The sequence below is a fragment of the Podarcis vaucheri genome (genome assembly GCF_965113315.1).
Source record: "Podarcis vaucheri genome assembly, chromosome: 11".
Taxonomy (NCBI): Eukaryota; Metazoa; Chordata; class Lepidosauria; order Squamata; family Lacertidae; genus Podarcis; species Podarcis vaucheri.
The window spans coordinates 27,369,869-27,387,843 of NC_138749.1; the positions used below are offsets into that span (position 1 = coordinate 27,369,869).

Genomic DNA, 17,975 nt, shown 5'->3' on the forward strand with positions numbered 1-17,975 from the left:
TGAAAAAATCTGGAGTATTGAGGAAGTGTGTGTCTTAAAAATGGTAAAATATCAACATAAAGTAATGCCAACATTTAACATGCATAGAATTAAAGTTCCTCACATTTATTGTCAAGGCTGCTGCTATTCCCCATTTGTAACCATCTGAGGATGTGAAAATCTTTATAGTGAGTTCATGGCTGGGGCAAGTTTTGAACTAGCCAGCTTACAAGGAAATTCTTTTAACTTAAATTGTGTAAGAACTTGCCACATAGTTTGGTGGAACTTGTTTAAAATATATTGAGTCTAGCAGAAGGTCAGAATTCAGGATCCTGACTATAGTTTTCCTCAATGTAAGATAAACAAAGTTCTACAGTGTATATCATCAAGTTAAATAAGAGAAATTAATTTGCTAATTAGGCTTTTTTTTAGGGGGGGGGGTGATGTATATTCACTTTCTTCTCATTTCCAGAAGCCCATCACCAGTAAAACTATTTCCCTGCCTCACAATCTGCCAACTCCCATCTTTAAAGAAGAATGCCTATGATTTATTAGGTAGCAGCATCTGCTTAATAAAATAATTAGCCTACTTTTAGCAACAGGTAAGAGAGAGATGAGGCAGTTGAAGCAATTTTATGGGCTGCACTGCTTTTTGAAAATGAAGATGCTTAGTTATATTGTAGAGATAAATTCACTTGATTCATTCTCTGTATTCTTTTCTCTTTGCTATATAAAATCAGTACACAAGATGGCTAAATATGAACAGAAAAGTATGACTATTCAGTATATTAATTACTTACATAACCTGCTTATTTACCTATTATTAATCAAATCCTTACAGTCACTGCTTCTGCCCACATTCAAATAAAAAATGTGAGTGCCCAGACAGATTGCACAAGACAGAACACTTAATAATGTACGTGCAAATGTACATCCATGTAAATTACCACCATGAGGAGGCCAGGAGTCAGCTTTGCCTGCTGAACAGCAGCCTGAAGGGGGAGAAGGGGGAGTGACTCCACCTGCAGCTGATCAGCCTTCAAGGACACACAGGAGAAAGCACTAATGAGAACCAGCTGGCTTCAGCCTTCTTAAAGAGCCAGTGTGGTGTAGTGGTTAAGAGCGGTAGTCACGTAATCTGGGGAACCGGGTTCGTGTCTCCGCTCCTCCACATGCAGCTGCTGGGTGACTATGGGCCAGTCACACTTCTTTGAAGTCTCTCAGCCCCACTCACCTCACAGAGTGTTTGTTGTGGGGGAGGAAGGGAAAGGAGAATGTTAGCCGCTTTGAGACTCCTTAAAGGGAGTGAAAGGCGGGATATCAAATCCAAGCTCCTTCTTCTTAAGCACAGCTTCCAGCAGCAGACAGAGGTTGGTAACAACGCTTGAAGTTCCTTGCTGCTTCCTGCTTGTCTTGGCCCTTGAGCTCATGATCATCAGATACCCTGGACTGCCAGGCCACACAGATTGCTGTTCACCCAACCCTAGGACTGGACCTGACCGGATGCTGACTGCCTCTAGGCAAGTACACCTCAGAGACTCTTCTGGTTGGTTGGCCTCTCACTCCACTGAGCTCTGCATGTTGTTGCTCAGCAACGAGACTACAACAGGCTGCTTGACATTACATAGAGCAAAGCACTTGGTACCTCTGTGTGTGGCTCAAAAAAAGTGAGCCCATCCAACCATAATTCTCCCAAAGGAGGAGGCACGAGGGCTTAGACAGGGCCCTAGAGTTCTCCCACTTCCTTCCCAAAGCCTAGTTAGCGCACAGTTTTAGAAGGAAATGGGAAGGCTCTAGGACCCTTTCGGAGCACTCACTCCTCCCCCCAAAATATTAATCTGTATGAACAGAAGTTATGTTCTGATTTGTAATCATAAGATACATCCCAAAGGATTTAATGCAACAGTGTTATGTGCCGCCTGTTTTTAGAAATCATATTGGAGGGATTGCTAGAATAGGGCATGTTGAATTTTCCAACTTTCAAGTTTCAAAAAATGAAGGGTGCTGAAAAGTTGCAACATGACTTGGGAATTCAAAATATATTTTGGTTAAACTGATATAATTTAGTTTTGCTTGGTAAGTAACTACAGTAAAATATTGACATTTTACATTTTTTGTGGAATTTCCAATAATTTTAAACTTCTTATTTGTGTGTGTGTGTGTGTGTGTGTGTGTGTGTGTGTGTGTGGAACATTGTGCAAAATTGCATAAAAATCAAAACTGCAAACTTTGTAGACTTACCTAAACGTCCAATCACAAAACTAATAGCAGATTTTAATCCCTCATGCCAATAACATATTTTTAGACCCCCCACTGAATATACTTGCAAAAATTGAGTTTCACCCCTAAAATGACATGCCCTACTGCCAGAATCTGTCTTTTAATTGCTGTTCATCTCAACAAGGTGGTTCATGATGATTTTGCTCAAATTTTGACCTGCTTTCTAAGGACAAAGTTGCTGGACTAAGCACCCCCTGACTTAGCATTAGAGGATTTTGAGCAGTGTGTGCTGCTGGTTGTCTTCTTGAATTGTTGATCAACGTCCACTCTAGATGGGCTGCTCCTTTGGGGAGATGTGCTGAGAGCTTCTGCATGGCTCTCTGACTGACAGCCACACCAATATAATCAGTGTGAACTCCAACCTTTCCCTTCTCGCCGCTGCTGACTTGGTCAGGGATTTTCAAAGGTTTCAGAGTAGTGTCCAGTATTTGCCTTGCAACTGCTTCAGAATGGTCTGTGGAAACCATTGTAGCTGTGCCTGGAGAAAGGGATCCTTGTCTTAACAGTGTCTCTGAATCATCATCTACCACATAAAGCTCATTGGCTTTATTATATGCTTCTGACGGAGTCTGTAAATTGGGTCCCAGAAGAACCTGCACATAAAACAGTTGAAACGTAAGACAATGCATAGTCTTGTTACGGTTTTGTTTGGTTCCTTACTATGACCCCAGTTGAAAAGTGCACTAAATGGTAAATGAATTCTTTCATATCAAAGTTAAATTTAATGAAAAGCATTTTCATATGATGAAAATGACCTGGCTACCTACTGGTATTACTCTTATATGGTTATACCATGGGTAGGCAAACTAAGGCCCAGGGGCCGGATCCAGCCCAATCGCCTTCTAAATCCGGCCTGCGGATGGTCCGGGAATAAGCATGTTTTTACATGAGTAGAATGTGTGCTTTTATTTAAAATGCATCTCTGAGTTGTTTGTGGGGCATAGGAATTTGTTCATTCCCCACCCAAAAAAAATACAGTCTGCCCCCCCACATGTTCTGAGGGACAGTGGACCGGCCCCCTGCTGAAAAGGTTTGCTGACCCCTGGGTTATACCATTCACCCATACATAACAGAATTTTCCAGTAGGGACTAGGTGAGTTCATTCACTCCCTATATAGTGTACTATATTAAGCAAACTGAATTAATCTTCCATTGTCCCCTTCAATGCAGCCTAGGTTTCGCCTTCCCTTTCTTGTTGGCTAATAATAATAATAATAATAATAATAATAATAATAATAATAAATTATTTATACCCCACCCATCTGACTGAGTTTCCCCCGCCACTCTGGGTGGCTCCCAATCAAGTATTAAAAACAGTACAGCAGAGCTAGCTAGAACCAGTTTAACTTGCAGGGTTTGCATAAAATCAGATGTCAAAGTGCAATAGACAACATATACAATTTTTCTGTTTTAAAAATGTAGGCTTTTATATACCGATTAAATAAACTCAGCAGATAAAAAGCTGCAAATGAATAGTTCAGCTATAATTGCTTTGGGCATGGGTTAGGAATCAACCCTTATGTGAAAATGACCCCAGCATGCTGGTATTTTCCTGCATTTATTATAGCCTTTCTCTGTGTGTACTGCTGTAGGTGACTGCATGGGAAAATCAAATTTATGATCCAGAAATAAAAACACAATAAAAGCCCTGCTGGATGAAAGGCCCATCTAGTCAAGCATTCTGCTCTCACGGTGCCCAACCAAGTCCCTATAGGAAGCCAATTCAGTGGGCAGAGATCCCTAGCAACTAGTGTTTAGAGACATGCTATCTCTAAAAGCAGATGGGTCCTGATGATGTCACACTTGTCTGATGTTTGATTGCATTATAACTCTGGTTTTAATAGCAACCTCTTTTTTTCTTTACTTTTTTACCTCTTTGCCTTACCTACAATAGAAACATATGCAGAGAAGTAGGTAGTAATAAATGGTAATGTAACGCTTCAAAACAGTATTTGCATACCACTGGTGTGGTTCTCTCCATACTCAGCAGAGCAGCGCTATATTTTGGATTTGGTACAGCTGGCCAACATAGCTTTCTTGATCTGCAAGGACAAATTTTGTTTAAGCTTGTAAGAGCATAGTCATTTATTAACATCTTAAAAGTTGCCCAAGCTCCATTCTGACGTCTATATTGGTCAGATACTTAACGTTCACCCACGTCTTTGCTGGTCATCAATACACCCTGTTGCTTGGCTACTGTTTTTACTGTGTTAAAGTTTAATTAATTGTTTTCATTGTGTTGGTATTTACGAAATGTAAACCACTCTGGGATTTTTGATGAAAGGCAGTTTAGAAATGTTTGAAAGAAAGGGGAGTGAGTTGGCAGAAATGGGGTCAACAACAGCCTTTCTGCAACATTTGTACCAGGATTTTTGTGTGGTGCCCTGAACAGTTGAAAGACCAAGTGCCAAGGGGCAGTTTTAACAGCTTTGGGTAACCATTTATGTGGTGGGTGGGTTTTGGAAAAGAAACCCAAAGGGAACAGGAAAACACAGTTCTCAAGCTTGAAGGAGAAAACAGAGTAATTCCCAAATAATCACTCAGAACAAAAGAATATTCCTCTTGTCAGGCAGGAAAATCCTATGAGATGAGGGAGAGGATCCATGACGGGGTTATTGCTCCTTCCTAAGCTCTGGTGGCTTTTTAGCTTCCTATCCCTCTCTGCTTTTTCCATCTAAAAAGTTTAAAAAATAAAGGGAGAGAGTATGATGTCCAGGGAAGAAGGAAACTTTGGGTTCAGCAGAACCAAATCCTCCCCTGACCAGCCATAGAATGGTAAAGGGCAGTGAGAACGGACCACCCCTACCCAATGATTGCCTTTTCCACCCACAAAGAGCTGGACCTACTGTTTCCTATAATGCTCTCCAAGACTGCACCCTAAATAGTCAGTTCTCTTTATATATTTTAGCTCTTTTCTTTACAGAGTTACAAACATTTTAAAAAGGCAGGCAGTTATCTTCTCTATTGTTCACTAAGGAGTAAAACCTACTTCTGGTTTCCAGTGTTCCAGCCAAAGAGTACAAAGATCCTGGGAACTATTATTTTATTTATTTATTTCATAAATTGAGGCAGGGGAAACACAACCATACTTCAAAACATGCAATAGTTAAAATAGTAAAACAGATTAAAACTACACTCAGTTAATAAGCCCGTCCCTTGGGCATGTATTTATTATAAATGTTATTTAAATGTTCTTTAAAAAAAAGCTTTCAGTAAACTATTAAAAAAAATATTTTAAACGCATCAGATGATTTGCTCTTTCAGACCTGAATCTCCAGACCAAAGGTTGTCCTCAGCAAATAATTTACTCCTATCTGTCACAATATGGTGATTTTCATGGATAAACTTGCAAATTTCATGGCCTTAAGGAATAGGCAGTTTATAATTTGCTAATGCCAAGTGCTTTAGAGTCTTTATATTTCTCACAAACAATCCTGTATTGTAGGTCACTGTTACTTTTTGGTCAGTGTTCTGTTTTTGTTTTTGTTTTATTAAATTTGTATATTGCCTTATACCCATAGATCTCAGGGTGGTTTCATAGAAGGGAAACGTAATGAGAGTGAACTGACAGAGGTTTAGTAGATGACTCCTTGGAAGACCTGCTCCAACTCTCTAACCACCAGACAATATTGGCTCTAACCATGTTGCCTACTTGTGCTTAATAAATAATATAAGGTAAAGGGACCCCTGACCATTAGGTCCAGTCGTGACCGACTCTGGGGTTGCGGCGCTCATCTTGCTTTATTGGCCGAGGGAGCCAGCGTTTGTCCGCAGACAGCTTCTGGGTCATGTGGCCAGCATGACTAAGCTGCTTCTGGCGAACCAGTGCAGCGCATGGAAACACTGTTTACCTTCCCGCCGGAGCGGTACCTATTAATCTACTTGCACTTTGATGTGCTTTTGAACTGCTAGATGGGCAGGAGCAGGGACCAAACAACGGGAGCTCACCCCGTTGTGGGGATTCAAACCGCTGACCTTCTGATCGGCAAGTCCTAGGTTCTGTGGCTTAGACCACAGATATGCAAGGCAAGGAAACTCTTACCTTTTAAGTATCAAGGAACAAAGCATGGCAATGGCAGCCATGGTCACCATGAGGCCAAGACAGAGGCCAGCCACACTTCCTTCAAATTCCCCAGGATCTGATGATTGGAATGTTCAGAACACTTGTTTAGATTACGTACTGGAAAACAGCTTAACGAATATCATTTGACAATTGAACCATTTGCACAGAGGGCTAATGGAACCTCCTTTACAATTTTCAAGGAGGCCTCTAGAGAGATGTCAAGCTAAATTTTGCAGCGTGAAGTGCTTCTGTTCAGTGTTCTAGCTATCCCACTCTAGCCAGCCAGCATCCTTTGGCCTCTGAGCACCCCCAGTTTTTACTGGGCTGTTTTGGGGGGTCTCTCCCTTTGGATTCCCCCAGACTTGCTGATCCCTCTCTCTTGCGTGCGATGCTATTTTTGGATACAGAAGTAACGGAACTCACAGCCTGAACAGTAGAAACAGAGGAGATTATAAATATGTCCTCTAGCTAGAAAGCTTTTCAGGGTCAACTTCCCTCTGTCAGAATAAATGCCTATTCCTTTCCATCTCATATTGTGTCCTAGTCAATTAAAAAGGAAGAAGAAATATTTTCCAAGGGATCCATTTGTGCTGAATGGGGGCTTATGCTTATTATAACCACACCTGCCTGACTCTTGTTTGTGGCTGCTGTAGCTATAAATCCAATGGGTGCAGCTCTTATTTCCTCCAGACTAAAATTGAGGGTATATACTATAGGAACGCATAAATAAATGCAGTACTTCCCCATACAAATAGTTCAGGTAGAAATGGAAGGACTGACTACGCCAGTGGTCATCTAGGCTGAGGTGAGTGACATTTCTGCTTATGTTATATGGGGAGACCTATTTGTTCTGCTGACACCCCCACCCCCACCCGCCCTCTGTGCCACATCCTAATCTGCTACAGAGGTAATCTCAGTCCTTGGGAGTTGCTTTGGGAATGGGGCAGAGAGTTTAAGTGCTCAGCAAAAATGGGTGCCCCAGTATTCATGAGAGGAAGTGAGATTAGATGCCACCTACTGCTTTAATTGTTTGACACTGTTATCTATCCAGGCAATATTTATATTGAAAAATAAAAACAAACAAATTCTTAAAACCTTCGCAATACCATATTTCAGGGTAGTAAAAATTTGTGGCTGGCTTTGAGCTCCTTCTCCCTTACTGGTGAGTCCTGAGGTCTGCACTCTGTAAAGAGTTTTTGCCGTAAGTCCCGTCATGAGGTACTGCTGTGTTGAAGGACCGACAGTAACAGCTGCAACACAAGAGGGAAGAAATCAAAATGCTATGACAGATCATGAGTCCAATATAAGATTTCAATACCTCTGTATAGAAATATACAGAATTTATCCCAGTTCAGGCCCTGAGATCATCTGTAGGAGCATCACTGGTTTTTCACATGAGTTGGTGAGGCTCATTTGAGATAGACATGAACTGAGCCTCATAGACCAAGCCCTGTGAATGCTCTTCCAATAGAAATTCAGCAAGCACCTTCTATGTTGACCTTTAAACGTTTGCTGAAAGCACTTCTTTCCCACCAGGCTTCTGCAATTAAACACTTTCTATAATAGTTAGTTGTTCTGACTATTGGAGAAAGAACGTTCTCAGTATGGATCTTGTTGTCCCTGCCATGAACTCAGCAGGGAACCTTAGGAAAGCCACTCTCTCTCAGCCTCAAGTCTGCATCTGCAATATGGAAATGAGAGTACATGATCTGCTTTACAGGATTGTTGTGACATTTCTCTGAAGAAATAGAGGAAGTGCTTTGAGCATTCAAAGGTGCCATGGTAAATGTGTTGTTGTTGATAGATAAAGGAGTCTTGGTGACTGAAATTATATCAGTTTTGGCATTTCTTTACTCTGATCCAGTGATGGGAAAGTTGTCATCCTTCAGATATTATTGGACTACAACTCCCATCAGCCACAGCCATGTGCAATTTCCTTCGACATTTTTCAATTTAGAAACAAAATGCTGCCTTTGAGTGTGAACTAGATGACGAATCTTTCAATGATAACGTCCAGGCAACAAAGTGACCTACCCACAGAGAGGTTTTTCAAGATTTCGGTGTAGCGAATTCTGTAACCCAGAAGGAATCCTAAGCACTCTTCTGTAGGTATGGCATCCCATTTCACAACAGCTGACTGCTTCGTCACAACTGGAACGGTTACATTAGCTGGACCTTTTTTTGGAACTTAAAAGAGAGTCTCCAAATTAGTTGAGGGTTTTTTCCCTCCCAAACTAACTTTCCTTAGCTAGTTTTATGCATTTGCTGCCCTCTTGGACTTAACCACTGACTGGTGGTCACCAAGGCTTTGGTCTGCCCCAAATGCATGAATCATAGTGGTCAGACTATCCCTGTGCAAGAATGGCCATAGTTGGTATCCCAGCTGTGGGTAGTAAAAGGCACACTTAGCCACTGAGGTTACCTGGGCCTCCAGTGTTGAAGATGTCTCCAGGGGCACCCCCAAACTATGAACATAATCTTTCAGAGGGAGTGCAACCCCGTTCAGAACAACTGACTGGCCCATCTCCTAGACATGGGAGCCACCCACCCACCCACAGCGCCTGCATTTCCCCAGGGTTCAAGATCCGTTTACTGGCCAACATGCAGTCCACCACTATGTCCAGATCATGCAACAATAAACCATGATTTATTGTGATGTCCACACTTATTCACAGTGAGAAAGCACATGCAAACTCCCACTTCCAACATTCCAAAATTCCTGCCAGAGTTCTGATGCAGCAGAACTGAAGGAATATCAGGATGTTTGAAAAAGAATAGAGCAGAATAATGTTTTATGGAAACGTGGGGAGGGGGGAATATAAATAAAATAATTGAATAATAGTTGAATTATTAAATAATGATTAAATTGGGGAACTAACTTCATCAAATGCCCCAAACAAGTCCATTATAGTGTGGAGTATACACTTACATCAGGGTAGTTAACATGGCTCTCTCCTGGTGTGTTGGACTACAGTTCCCACAAGACCCAGCCAACATGGACAATGGTCATGGGTGATGGGAGTTGTAGTCCACAACATCTGGAGGGCAACATATTGGTTACTCCTGCCTTAGGTTAGTGTCCACTCATTGCAGTAGAACCCTTATGAGTACTTATTAAAAGTTGGAATAGAAACAAGAAGAAATTATATTAGAAAAATACGAAGATATACCTCCTTCCACTGCATAGAAGTAAGTCCTGGCCAGCGTCCATTCACGCTTCATGAAATCCTCACACTGACAGTCAAATGCATGAAATGTTACTTTATATAACTTATACGGTTGGAGGCCATCTAGATGGTAGACACAGACATTGCCACTTGCAAATGTATAATTCACAACATAATTCTGCCACACGTACACCTGAAACCCGGGAATCTAAGAAGACCGTGCACATGAATTTGTTGGATATACGTGCATTCCCATCCACCTTCAGATAATGCGAGTGTTCAGTTGTTTAAATCAGATGGCATTATATAGCAGATGGCCTTGCTTTTCAAAATATGCTAAGCTTGCTACATCTACAAGGTTGAGATGCTGTGGGGAAACGAAAATGACTTTACTCCTGATGGTTCAAGTATGGATTTTTCTTGTTCCGGAAGCTTTAAAAAAAGCAACCTGAAGGGGATGAACATGTAACAAAAGAAGGTCAAGGAAAACAGGGGATGAATAATTGATGGCAACCTCAGATCAGATGCCTTCCAAGGTACATTACGGCTAATCCCGATTGATCTGTTTGCTAGAATCACCTGTGCGATCCCTATCAATATGCAGAAAGAGAGTGCTGCAAAACGTCCCTGAATTAGAGGTTCTTTGCAGATAAATCAGATGGTCTTCGTATAACAAGCTAAGGAATTATTATTGGGCTTTGCAAGGACACATTTTCAGGAAGATGAGGAAAAGCTATCTAGCCTGTGACAGGACAGTAAGTACACTTCATGGCACTAGGTGGCTGTGGGCAAAGGGAATCTCCTCATCTATGTATATTGTTGTTCTGCTGTGTCTGAAATGTATAAATCTTTCCCCCATGGCTTGCTAATGAGCAGGCACAGTGTGGGGTTTTTGATATATATGTTGTTTTTCATCTAACCGCTATTGATGGTACTTTTTTCTGAAACTGGAATTCGTTGTTAGTGGCTGTGATGATGAAAAGGGAAAGCAGGACAGAGCAAGAAAGAAAACAAAAGTGAATAGGGACTGGATAGCCTTTGGATTCATTGAGGTTTGTGCCTTTGGCTTTGGCATGGCATATTTGATCCAATACTATGCAGGATTTTAGTGCAAGCTTCACAGAAACAGAAGATGCACAGCAAGTGCACTTGCTTTCTATTGTCCAGTTCTGTTTGAAAACTTGTTTCTAGACCTACAAAATTTGCCTGAAATCTGAAATCCTGCAAAGTCTGTTTGGGCTTGCTTGACAGATGGCTCTGACAGTGCTTGTGTTTCTGGTTGTATTATAATGCCCTGGTTTTCTTGGTTAAAATATAGCTAGCAATTTTGAAAATAAGATCCGCTGATCAAATTATAAATAGCCCAGGAAAGGAGATTCACATGTCAAAGCAGGTTTCCAAGGTCATAAATGATGTTTGCTTTCAGTGGGCTTAATCACACTGCACTCCACAGTGCACTGCTAGTGCAAATGAAGACACACACTGAGAATATGGAGGAAGTGGATAAGGAGAAGTTTGTTTCTCCTAATACTAGAATCTGGGGTTTTCCAACAAAGCTGAATGGTTCACCATTCAGGTCAGATGAAAAGTATTTTACAAAACACACAGTTAAATGATGGAATTTGCTACCATGAAACAGAGGATAAGGTTGGCAAAGTTATTATGTCTATGTAGGTGTCAGACGTACAGTGCCTCTTAATACAAGATGCTGGGGAATATAAGTCCGAGAATGCTATTCTGCTCATGTCTGTCCCATAGCCACCTGTGAGAACAAAATAGGTCTTTGGTTTGATCCAGAATTGCCCCTCCTACTTCGTTATCCTGGTTCATGAACTGTTCAACAAGATCAGAACCCAAGTGAAGTAGTTAACAGATTATTTATGTCTGATTATTTTAAGTGTCTAGAAGCAAACAATGAAACCTGCTTGTCAGTTTTATAGAAATTTATTTAATACCTAGTCGTATCTCATTTTTCCAAGTAGAAACATGAATCTTCATGTCTTCTAATCCAGTGCCCCAGTCGATCACAATGCAATCTGAACTGTGTTTTAGATCCCAGGTGATAACAGAATAATTTTGCTGATTTGATAGGTTGAACTGGCCACTTAAATCTGCAATGGGAAAGGAAACTATTAAAAATAACAGAGCATTAAGAAAACCCAACCCCCTCTTGTACGAGCATCTCGACACATGTACTTGGGAGTCCACTGGCATGTAAACACTATTTCATCTTAGTTTCAGCATCACATGATGTCCACAATTGGCACAATTAAGTGCCCTCAAGCTGCTGCTTCAAATGGGCTTAAGCACACTGAAACCAGCCCTGCATTGTGTCCTTAGTGAGTTCAGACAGATACTTAAGTCGGATAGAAATAGTGTAACAAGCAAACACATTGACTGAAATCGACTTATGCTGCTTCAAAACTCAAAAAAGGGAAGTTCGGTTCTTCACCATATTTTCTTTAGACAGAAAAATACTCTACCTGTAGCTTTTGCAGTGAAATCTGGAACCAGGTATGTTAGTGGAGGGGATTCTCCTGCTTCATTGTAGGCAAAGATTTTGATTCTGTAATAAGCCATGGAGAGATTCAGATGCACCCAGTTCTCTGTTATGCTGAGGTATGTCCGTACGTGGCGGCAATAGTGGGGTATTCTTTCGACGCTTATATTGTAACCAATGGCATTCCTGCTTTGTGTTGTCTAATATAAGCAAATATGAACATTAAACAGTTGTTATGCACCAGAAATGAAATGAGATGAAATATGAAATATTTCAGGCACAGTGAAAGCTGCAACCCATACCAAACTAAATTATAAAAGCATAAATTTTTGATGATAGATATAATTCTAGTATCAATTTTATCTCTGTATATATTTTCTTGTCTGTTTTGTAAATATCACATAACAGCCTTCATTATTACTGACTCTTACTATGGCTTGGTTCAGATGTAATGTTTGTTGACCAACCAACCAACCAACCAACCAACCAACCAACCATGTGCCTATGCAGTCCTCTGGATGCCTTCATTCCCTTCTCTCAAGCCTTAACTCAATACACCTTGGTCTGTTGAACCAGCTTCCCAGATATCTGAACTAGGAAACTATGGTTTGACCAATCTTACTTGGCACTGCTCAAACTAATTTCTAATTCAGACATCATAGGAAACACTGGTTAAATAAACCAGAAAGTACTGAGACAAGGCACATGATGATTTGTTGGACTGGATCATTCCATCTGACCTGGCTCTTCGTCATTTATGCAGCCACAATACAGGGTAGCTGTTTGTTACACTGGTTTCACAAATTTAACATACTTTTCAAATATGTCCAAACTATGATATAGTAGACAGAATTTTGAAAGTGGAGTTAAAATCTCTGCTGAGCAATGATGTTGCCTGGCTGTCTCTGGGCTACTCAACACCCCTGTCTATTCTAGCTGATAGGATCGCTGTAAGGATATAAGTGGATGGGGCTTTGCCTGAGCTCCAAGGAAGAAGAGTAGCATAAAAATATAATACATTACCTTCCATTTAAGAAAGATACTTATTTTTCCATGTGCTATCTTTTCAGTTGCATTTTCCACAATGGTTGGCTTTTCAGTAAGCTCTGGTAAATAACAACATGGGAAATTTAAACCCAGAAGCATATTTACAGTCAGAATTTCATTCTTAAACAAAGCCAAACAACTGAAATACACCCATGATTAAATTAATATGCATGGCACTTACTATGTGGGATCATAATTTCTTCACTCCAAGCACAAACAGAACAACTTTTACCAGGGGGTTTACATCTGAGGCGAGCAACATATGATGATGATATATTTACGCTGAAGATAGTTGCATTAAAGATCCCATTCTCTATAGGAACCTGCAAATAAGTACAATTAATAATGCTCAGATTATCTGCTGGAGTTCTTCCCAAAGGCCAGATGCCTTAATTAAAATGGCAATCAGTGTTTAGCAGGGCAGTGCCAATGGGATAGGAAGGAGATGTCCGGGGTTATGAAATCCAAGCTGAATAACTCTACACATGCTTTTCAACCTCTTTTCAACCTCACAGTGGCCACAGAGAGCCAGTGTGGTGTAGTGGTTAAGAGCGGTAGACTCGTAATCTGGGAAACCGGGTTCGCGTCTCCGCTCCTCCACATGCAGCTGCTGGGTGACCTTGGGCCAGTCACACTTCTGTGAAGTCTCTCAGCCCCACTCACCTCACAGAGTGTTTGTTGTGGGGGAGGAAGGGAAAGGAGAATGTTAGCCGCTTTGAGACTCCTGAAGGGGAGTGAAAGGCGGGATATCAAATCCAAACTCTTCTTCTTCTTCTTCTTCTTCTTCTTCTTCTTCTTCTTCTTCTTCTTAAATTCCTTCATTAGAGAGGAGTATCCCAAACCCTTCAATTAATCCCTATGCAGCTGGAGGCATATCAAAGGCACTGTAAGAATTAGTTGCAAATCCAGCAACCAAAGCAATAATTGAGCAAAATAAAAAACTGACACAGTTTGTACAAAAGGCCAGCATCATAAATTTGACACCTGAATTTAACCACTGAAACATGAGCAGTAAGAACAGTAAAAGTAGAAACAGTAAAAGGAAGAAAGCCACTGCGACATTTTAATTCGGCAACATTGAAAGTGCAGCAGAAACTCAGGGGGAAGTCAGTGCTAAGATTTTTCTGATAGTGAAGAACAAAATAAGAGTTGTGCAGGATCTGGCCAAAGGCCTATTTAGTCCAGTATTCTGTTCTCACAGTGGCCAAACTAGATGCGCGCAAGAATAGGGTTGCCATATTTCAAAAAGTAAAAACCAGGACATCCAGAAAGTTGTTGACTTTTTTACGGAAGACCCCCAAATTGTTGCACTTTTAAAAAAGAAAACACGAAAGTTGTTGAGATCCCAGCAAAGTCTGGGAAAATCCGGACATATGGCAGCCCATATTAGCCCATAAGAAGCTTTCTAATACAGATCTTATTGATTTACATACTGATATCCAGGATGAGGTTGCTTGCATTTCTTCCTTGTATTGAAGTTCATACTGTAGTACATCTCTTGGTGAGTCCCACATAATTATTAGTTTGTGGAGCAACTGATAAGCTCTTATTCTGAAGGGTGAAGGACATTTCTCTAAAATGCAAAAACAAAACAACCAAATAGAAAATAATTTGCATGCAGTTTCTCCTAGTCACAGGGTGCATCCACACTTGGCATTTAATGTGGAATTGCCATGCTTTGTTCACTTTTAATGGGCACCCACACAACACCATAATCTGATCATAAGCAGACCATATTCTCCCTGGGGTTCTTCCACCTTTTTTAAGACCACAGAAAGTCTGGCACTTTTCAGAACAGAAAAAGAATATAATTTCAGCAGCTGCAGCTGCACTTAGAGTTTTTATTCCATTTTTCCATCTTTTTTAAAAGGGCAGGGTTTCAGAACACATTCACTATAACCTTAGCAGTGGGCACCATTTTATCACACTTTGTTGTTGTTGGCATTCATCTGTCTTGAGAGACAATGCAGTGTGCTTCTAGGGGCGAGGTCAAAATGCTGCATAAACAGCTTCAAAGTGACTTCTCTGGGGGGCAAGCCCGGGCAGTGTGTCTGGAGGACCTGGGCTGCCCAGATGACAAGACCCCTCTTGGCCTCACTGGTGTGGTCCAAAGGAAAGCAGAGCAATACGTTTGGCACCATTTGGGCTGCACATAGCTGTCAACTTTCCCGTTTTTTGTGGGAAATTCCCTTATTCCAGCGGCGTTTCCCACTGCTTCCTGCTGCTAACCCCGGATTGTTAGATATCTCGTAGACTGTCCCCAGGACAGGTGAGGCTGCTGATCCCTAATTTTCGAGGCTGCTGATCCCTTATTTTCAAATCTGAAAGTTGACAGCTATGGAGCTGCAGGTGTTACAGTATAAGATGCCCTAGCAGATGCTATAATGGGGTTGCCTTAAAATTAGCATTGTGGTATAATAAAAACAAATAGTTAATAATAATAAAAAATTTATACCCCACCCAACAAAATATTTAAAAAGATAAAACATCAAACATTAAAAACTTCCCTAAACAGGGCAGCCTTCAGATGTCTTCTAAAAGTCATATAGTTGTTTATTTCCTTGACATCTGATGGGAGGGCGTTCCACAGGGATCTATACCTGAGGTGATTGAATGGGCTCCACTGCAAATGTTATAGCCGCAACCCATATCGATCCTGTAATTTATTGTCAAATACTGCTGTTTGATATGGTTTACCCATCAAACCAATTCAAAAACTGGATGGACAGTAAGCGGTAATGGGGGACGGACCCGAAAGGTCATGCATGCCAGGTGAAGACATCCCAGCCCCATCTCTGAAGTGAACAACTGTGCAAATACAGTTTTAAACACAGCTAGGGGTGGGATCCTGCTGCGTTTCAAGGCACTAATATGAACAAATCCAGATACCCTTCAGTTATATGATGACTGCTATTATATCACACCCGCTTAATATTCTCATCTCCATGCTAACTATACTCCATTCTTTCAATGGTCTAGAAAAAGGCCTTCCCCATGTGGTGGTGAAGCCTCACCACATAAATTGTATCTGGGTAGGAGGACAGGCTTGCATAAAATTATGGCTGGTAACTGTGAGTGTGGAAAAGAATTGTATGTGTTGGAATTTGCTGGCTAACATGTTCGCTGCCCTAGGGAAAAAAATACAATAACAAAACCAGATCTATTTTACAATAAAATCTGCAGCTTCAGACTACGGAAGAAATGCAATGTACTTGTTTTGCTGGGCACAAATGAAATTTTCTTTGTTGTCACACATCCCTCGTGGGAATAGCGGCCTGATACCCATATGGTCACGTTTGCATGGATGCGAATATGATGCTTTCTTCTTGTTAAAAGAGGCAAGGTTGCTTCCACCTTTTCACAGTGTTGTTTTGTTTCCAATTTCCTTCAGGGGAAAGGAGAGCATAAAGCAAACTCAATATGCGTCATAGATACGTTCCGTGTTTTAATACAGCAGTTGATCTATAAGTGGCAAATTCACAGAGAGATAGGAAACAAAATGAAGTCTGCAATCAAAAGACCAATTTTTTGGCAGCCAAATAATCTTCTTTTAAAAGTTGCCTTCTCTTGGGAACATTAAAATGCTACATTAATATTTGTGCTCCTTTTCATGAAAGTATTTTTAGAAATGCATTAGATGTTTGCAGTAAATTATAAATGGGAGGAAAAGGATGATTTGAAGGTAAGGAGCCTCGTCCAAGTTTCAAGAGAGAGGGCCTTAAATTTTCTCTACTAATCAAGGGCAGTCAATGTGGTACCCTTCAGATGTTCTTGGACTGTAACGTGCATCAGTCCTACCTTGCCAACATGGCCAACGGTTAGGGATGATGGGAGTTGTAATCCAAAGGATCTGGAGAGTATCCCTGCTCTACTGCAGTCTTTGTTTTATGCTCTCTCACACAGCATTGAAATGAATGGTCACCATGTTTAGCACCTCAGCTTATATCCACAATGCTCTTTGAAAGCTCCCAGATTGTTAGGTTCCACCATGACACAGATCATTCCAGCTTCTACCCAAAAGCTGCTAAAATACTAAGCTTACCAGATCTGTCCAGGTTCCATCTCTGATGCTTCCCCTGTTTTAGCAAATCCTAGTTCTGCCTATGATTCATTTAAAAATATATATAAAATTGATAATAGCCAGTGATTGTACTTAGTGGATCTGTTTGTTTGTTGTTTTTTAAACAGTTATGTCAATATTATTATTATTAATTTATACCCCACTCATCTGGCTGGGTTTCCTCAGCCACTCTGGGCAGCTCCCGATAGAATATTAAAAACATGATAAAACACCAAACATTAGAAACATCCCTAAACAGGGTTGCCTTCTGATGTCTTCTAAAAGTCAGATAGTTGCTTATTGCCTTGACATCTGCTGGGAGGACATTCCAGTTAAAAAGAAAATTCTCAAGCCAGTTAGTCATGCAGTATTTACTCTTTCTAGAGAGACTTTGGCAATACAGGGAGACGTCACTGTTTGTTCTTCACTCTGTTACGAAAACATTCCCAGGCACCACTTGATGGCACTAGTCAGCAGGGGGAAAAGCTGAACCAAAAAACCCCAAAACAAGACAGTCTAGGCCAGAGCAAAAGGGCTGAAAGACAGAATTTCCCTTGTGTCTCTGAAGAAGCGACTGCACCCTTCACTTAAACACAACCACAAACCAGCATTCTGAATGAATCATCCACATTGTCAAAAAAGAAAAAAAAAGAGGAAAAGTTTAAAAGGACTGGTTAGCACTGAGGTTATTTATGGGTCAGATGGAACAGTTTGTTCTAATAAAAGTGACACTGTCATTAAGAGGTAATGTTTGCACCACTTCTGCTGGCGTTTGTGTGAAGCCCGTACACAACACTATCCAAGTGACCCACAGTGGCGGCTCTCCCTTGAACAGTCTTCTCAGGGTCTAACTACATGTTTCCTTAATTGTGTGGCTTG

The 17,975-nt window shown here is 40.9% G+C and overlaps 1 protein-coding gene across 2 annotated transcripts in view; it reads right to left on the reverse strand.

Moving 5' to 3' along the window:
* Positions 1–1,322: 1,322 nt before the first annotated feature.
* LOC309514603 (interleukin-6 receptor subunit beta-like) overlaps positions 1,323–17,975 on the reverse strand; it is a 76,200-nt gene continuing 59,547 nt past the window's right edge. For both annotated transcript variants that reach the window (XM_082191764.1, XM_082191765.1), the window contains 12 exons: positions 16,249–16,421; positions 14,470–14,609; positions 13,218–13,359; positions 13,013–13,095; positions 11,973–12,189; positions 11,445–11,600; positions 9,493–9,612; positions 8,357–8,509; positions 7,429–7,572; positions 6,302–6,398; positions 4,220–4,301; positions 1,323–2,852 (listed from right to left, as the gene is read on the reverse strand). In XM_082191764.1, coding sequence (XP_082047890.1) covers positions 2,376–2,852; positions 4,220–4,301; positions 6,302–6,398; positions 7,429–7,572; positions 8,357–8,509; positions 9,493–9,612; positions 11,445–11,600; positions 11,973–12,189; positions 13,013–13,095; positions 13,218–13,359; positions 14,470–14,609; positions 16,249–16,421 — 1,984 coding nt within the window. In that variant the 3' untranslated portion in view covers positions 1,323–2,375. The remainder of the gene's footprint in view (positions 2,853–4,219; positions 4,302–6,301; positions 6,399–7,428; positions 7,573–8,356; positions 8,510–9,492; positions 9,613–11,444; positions 11,601–11,972; positions 12,190–13,012; positions 13,096–13,217; positions 13,360–14,469; positions 14,610–16,248; positions 16,422–17,975) is intronic.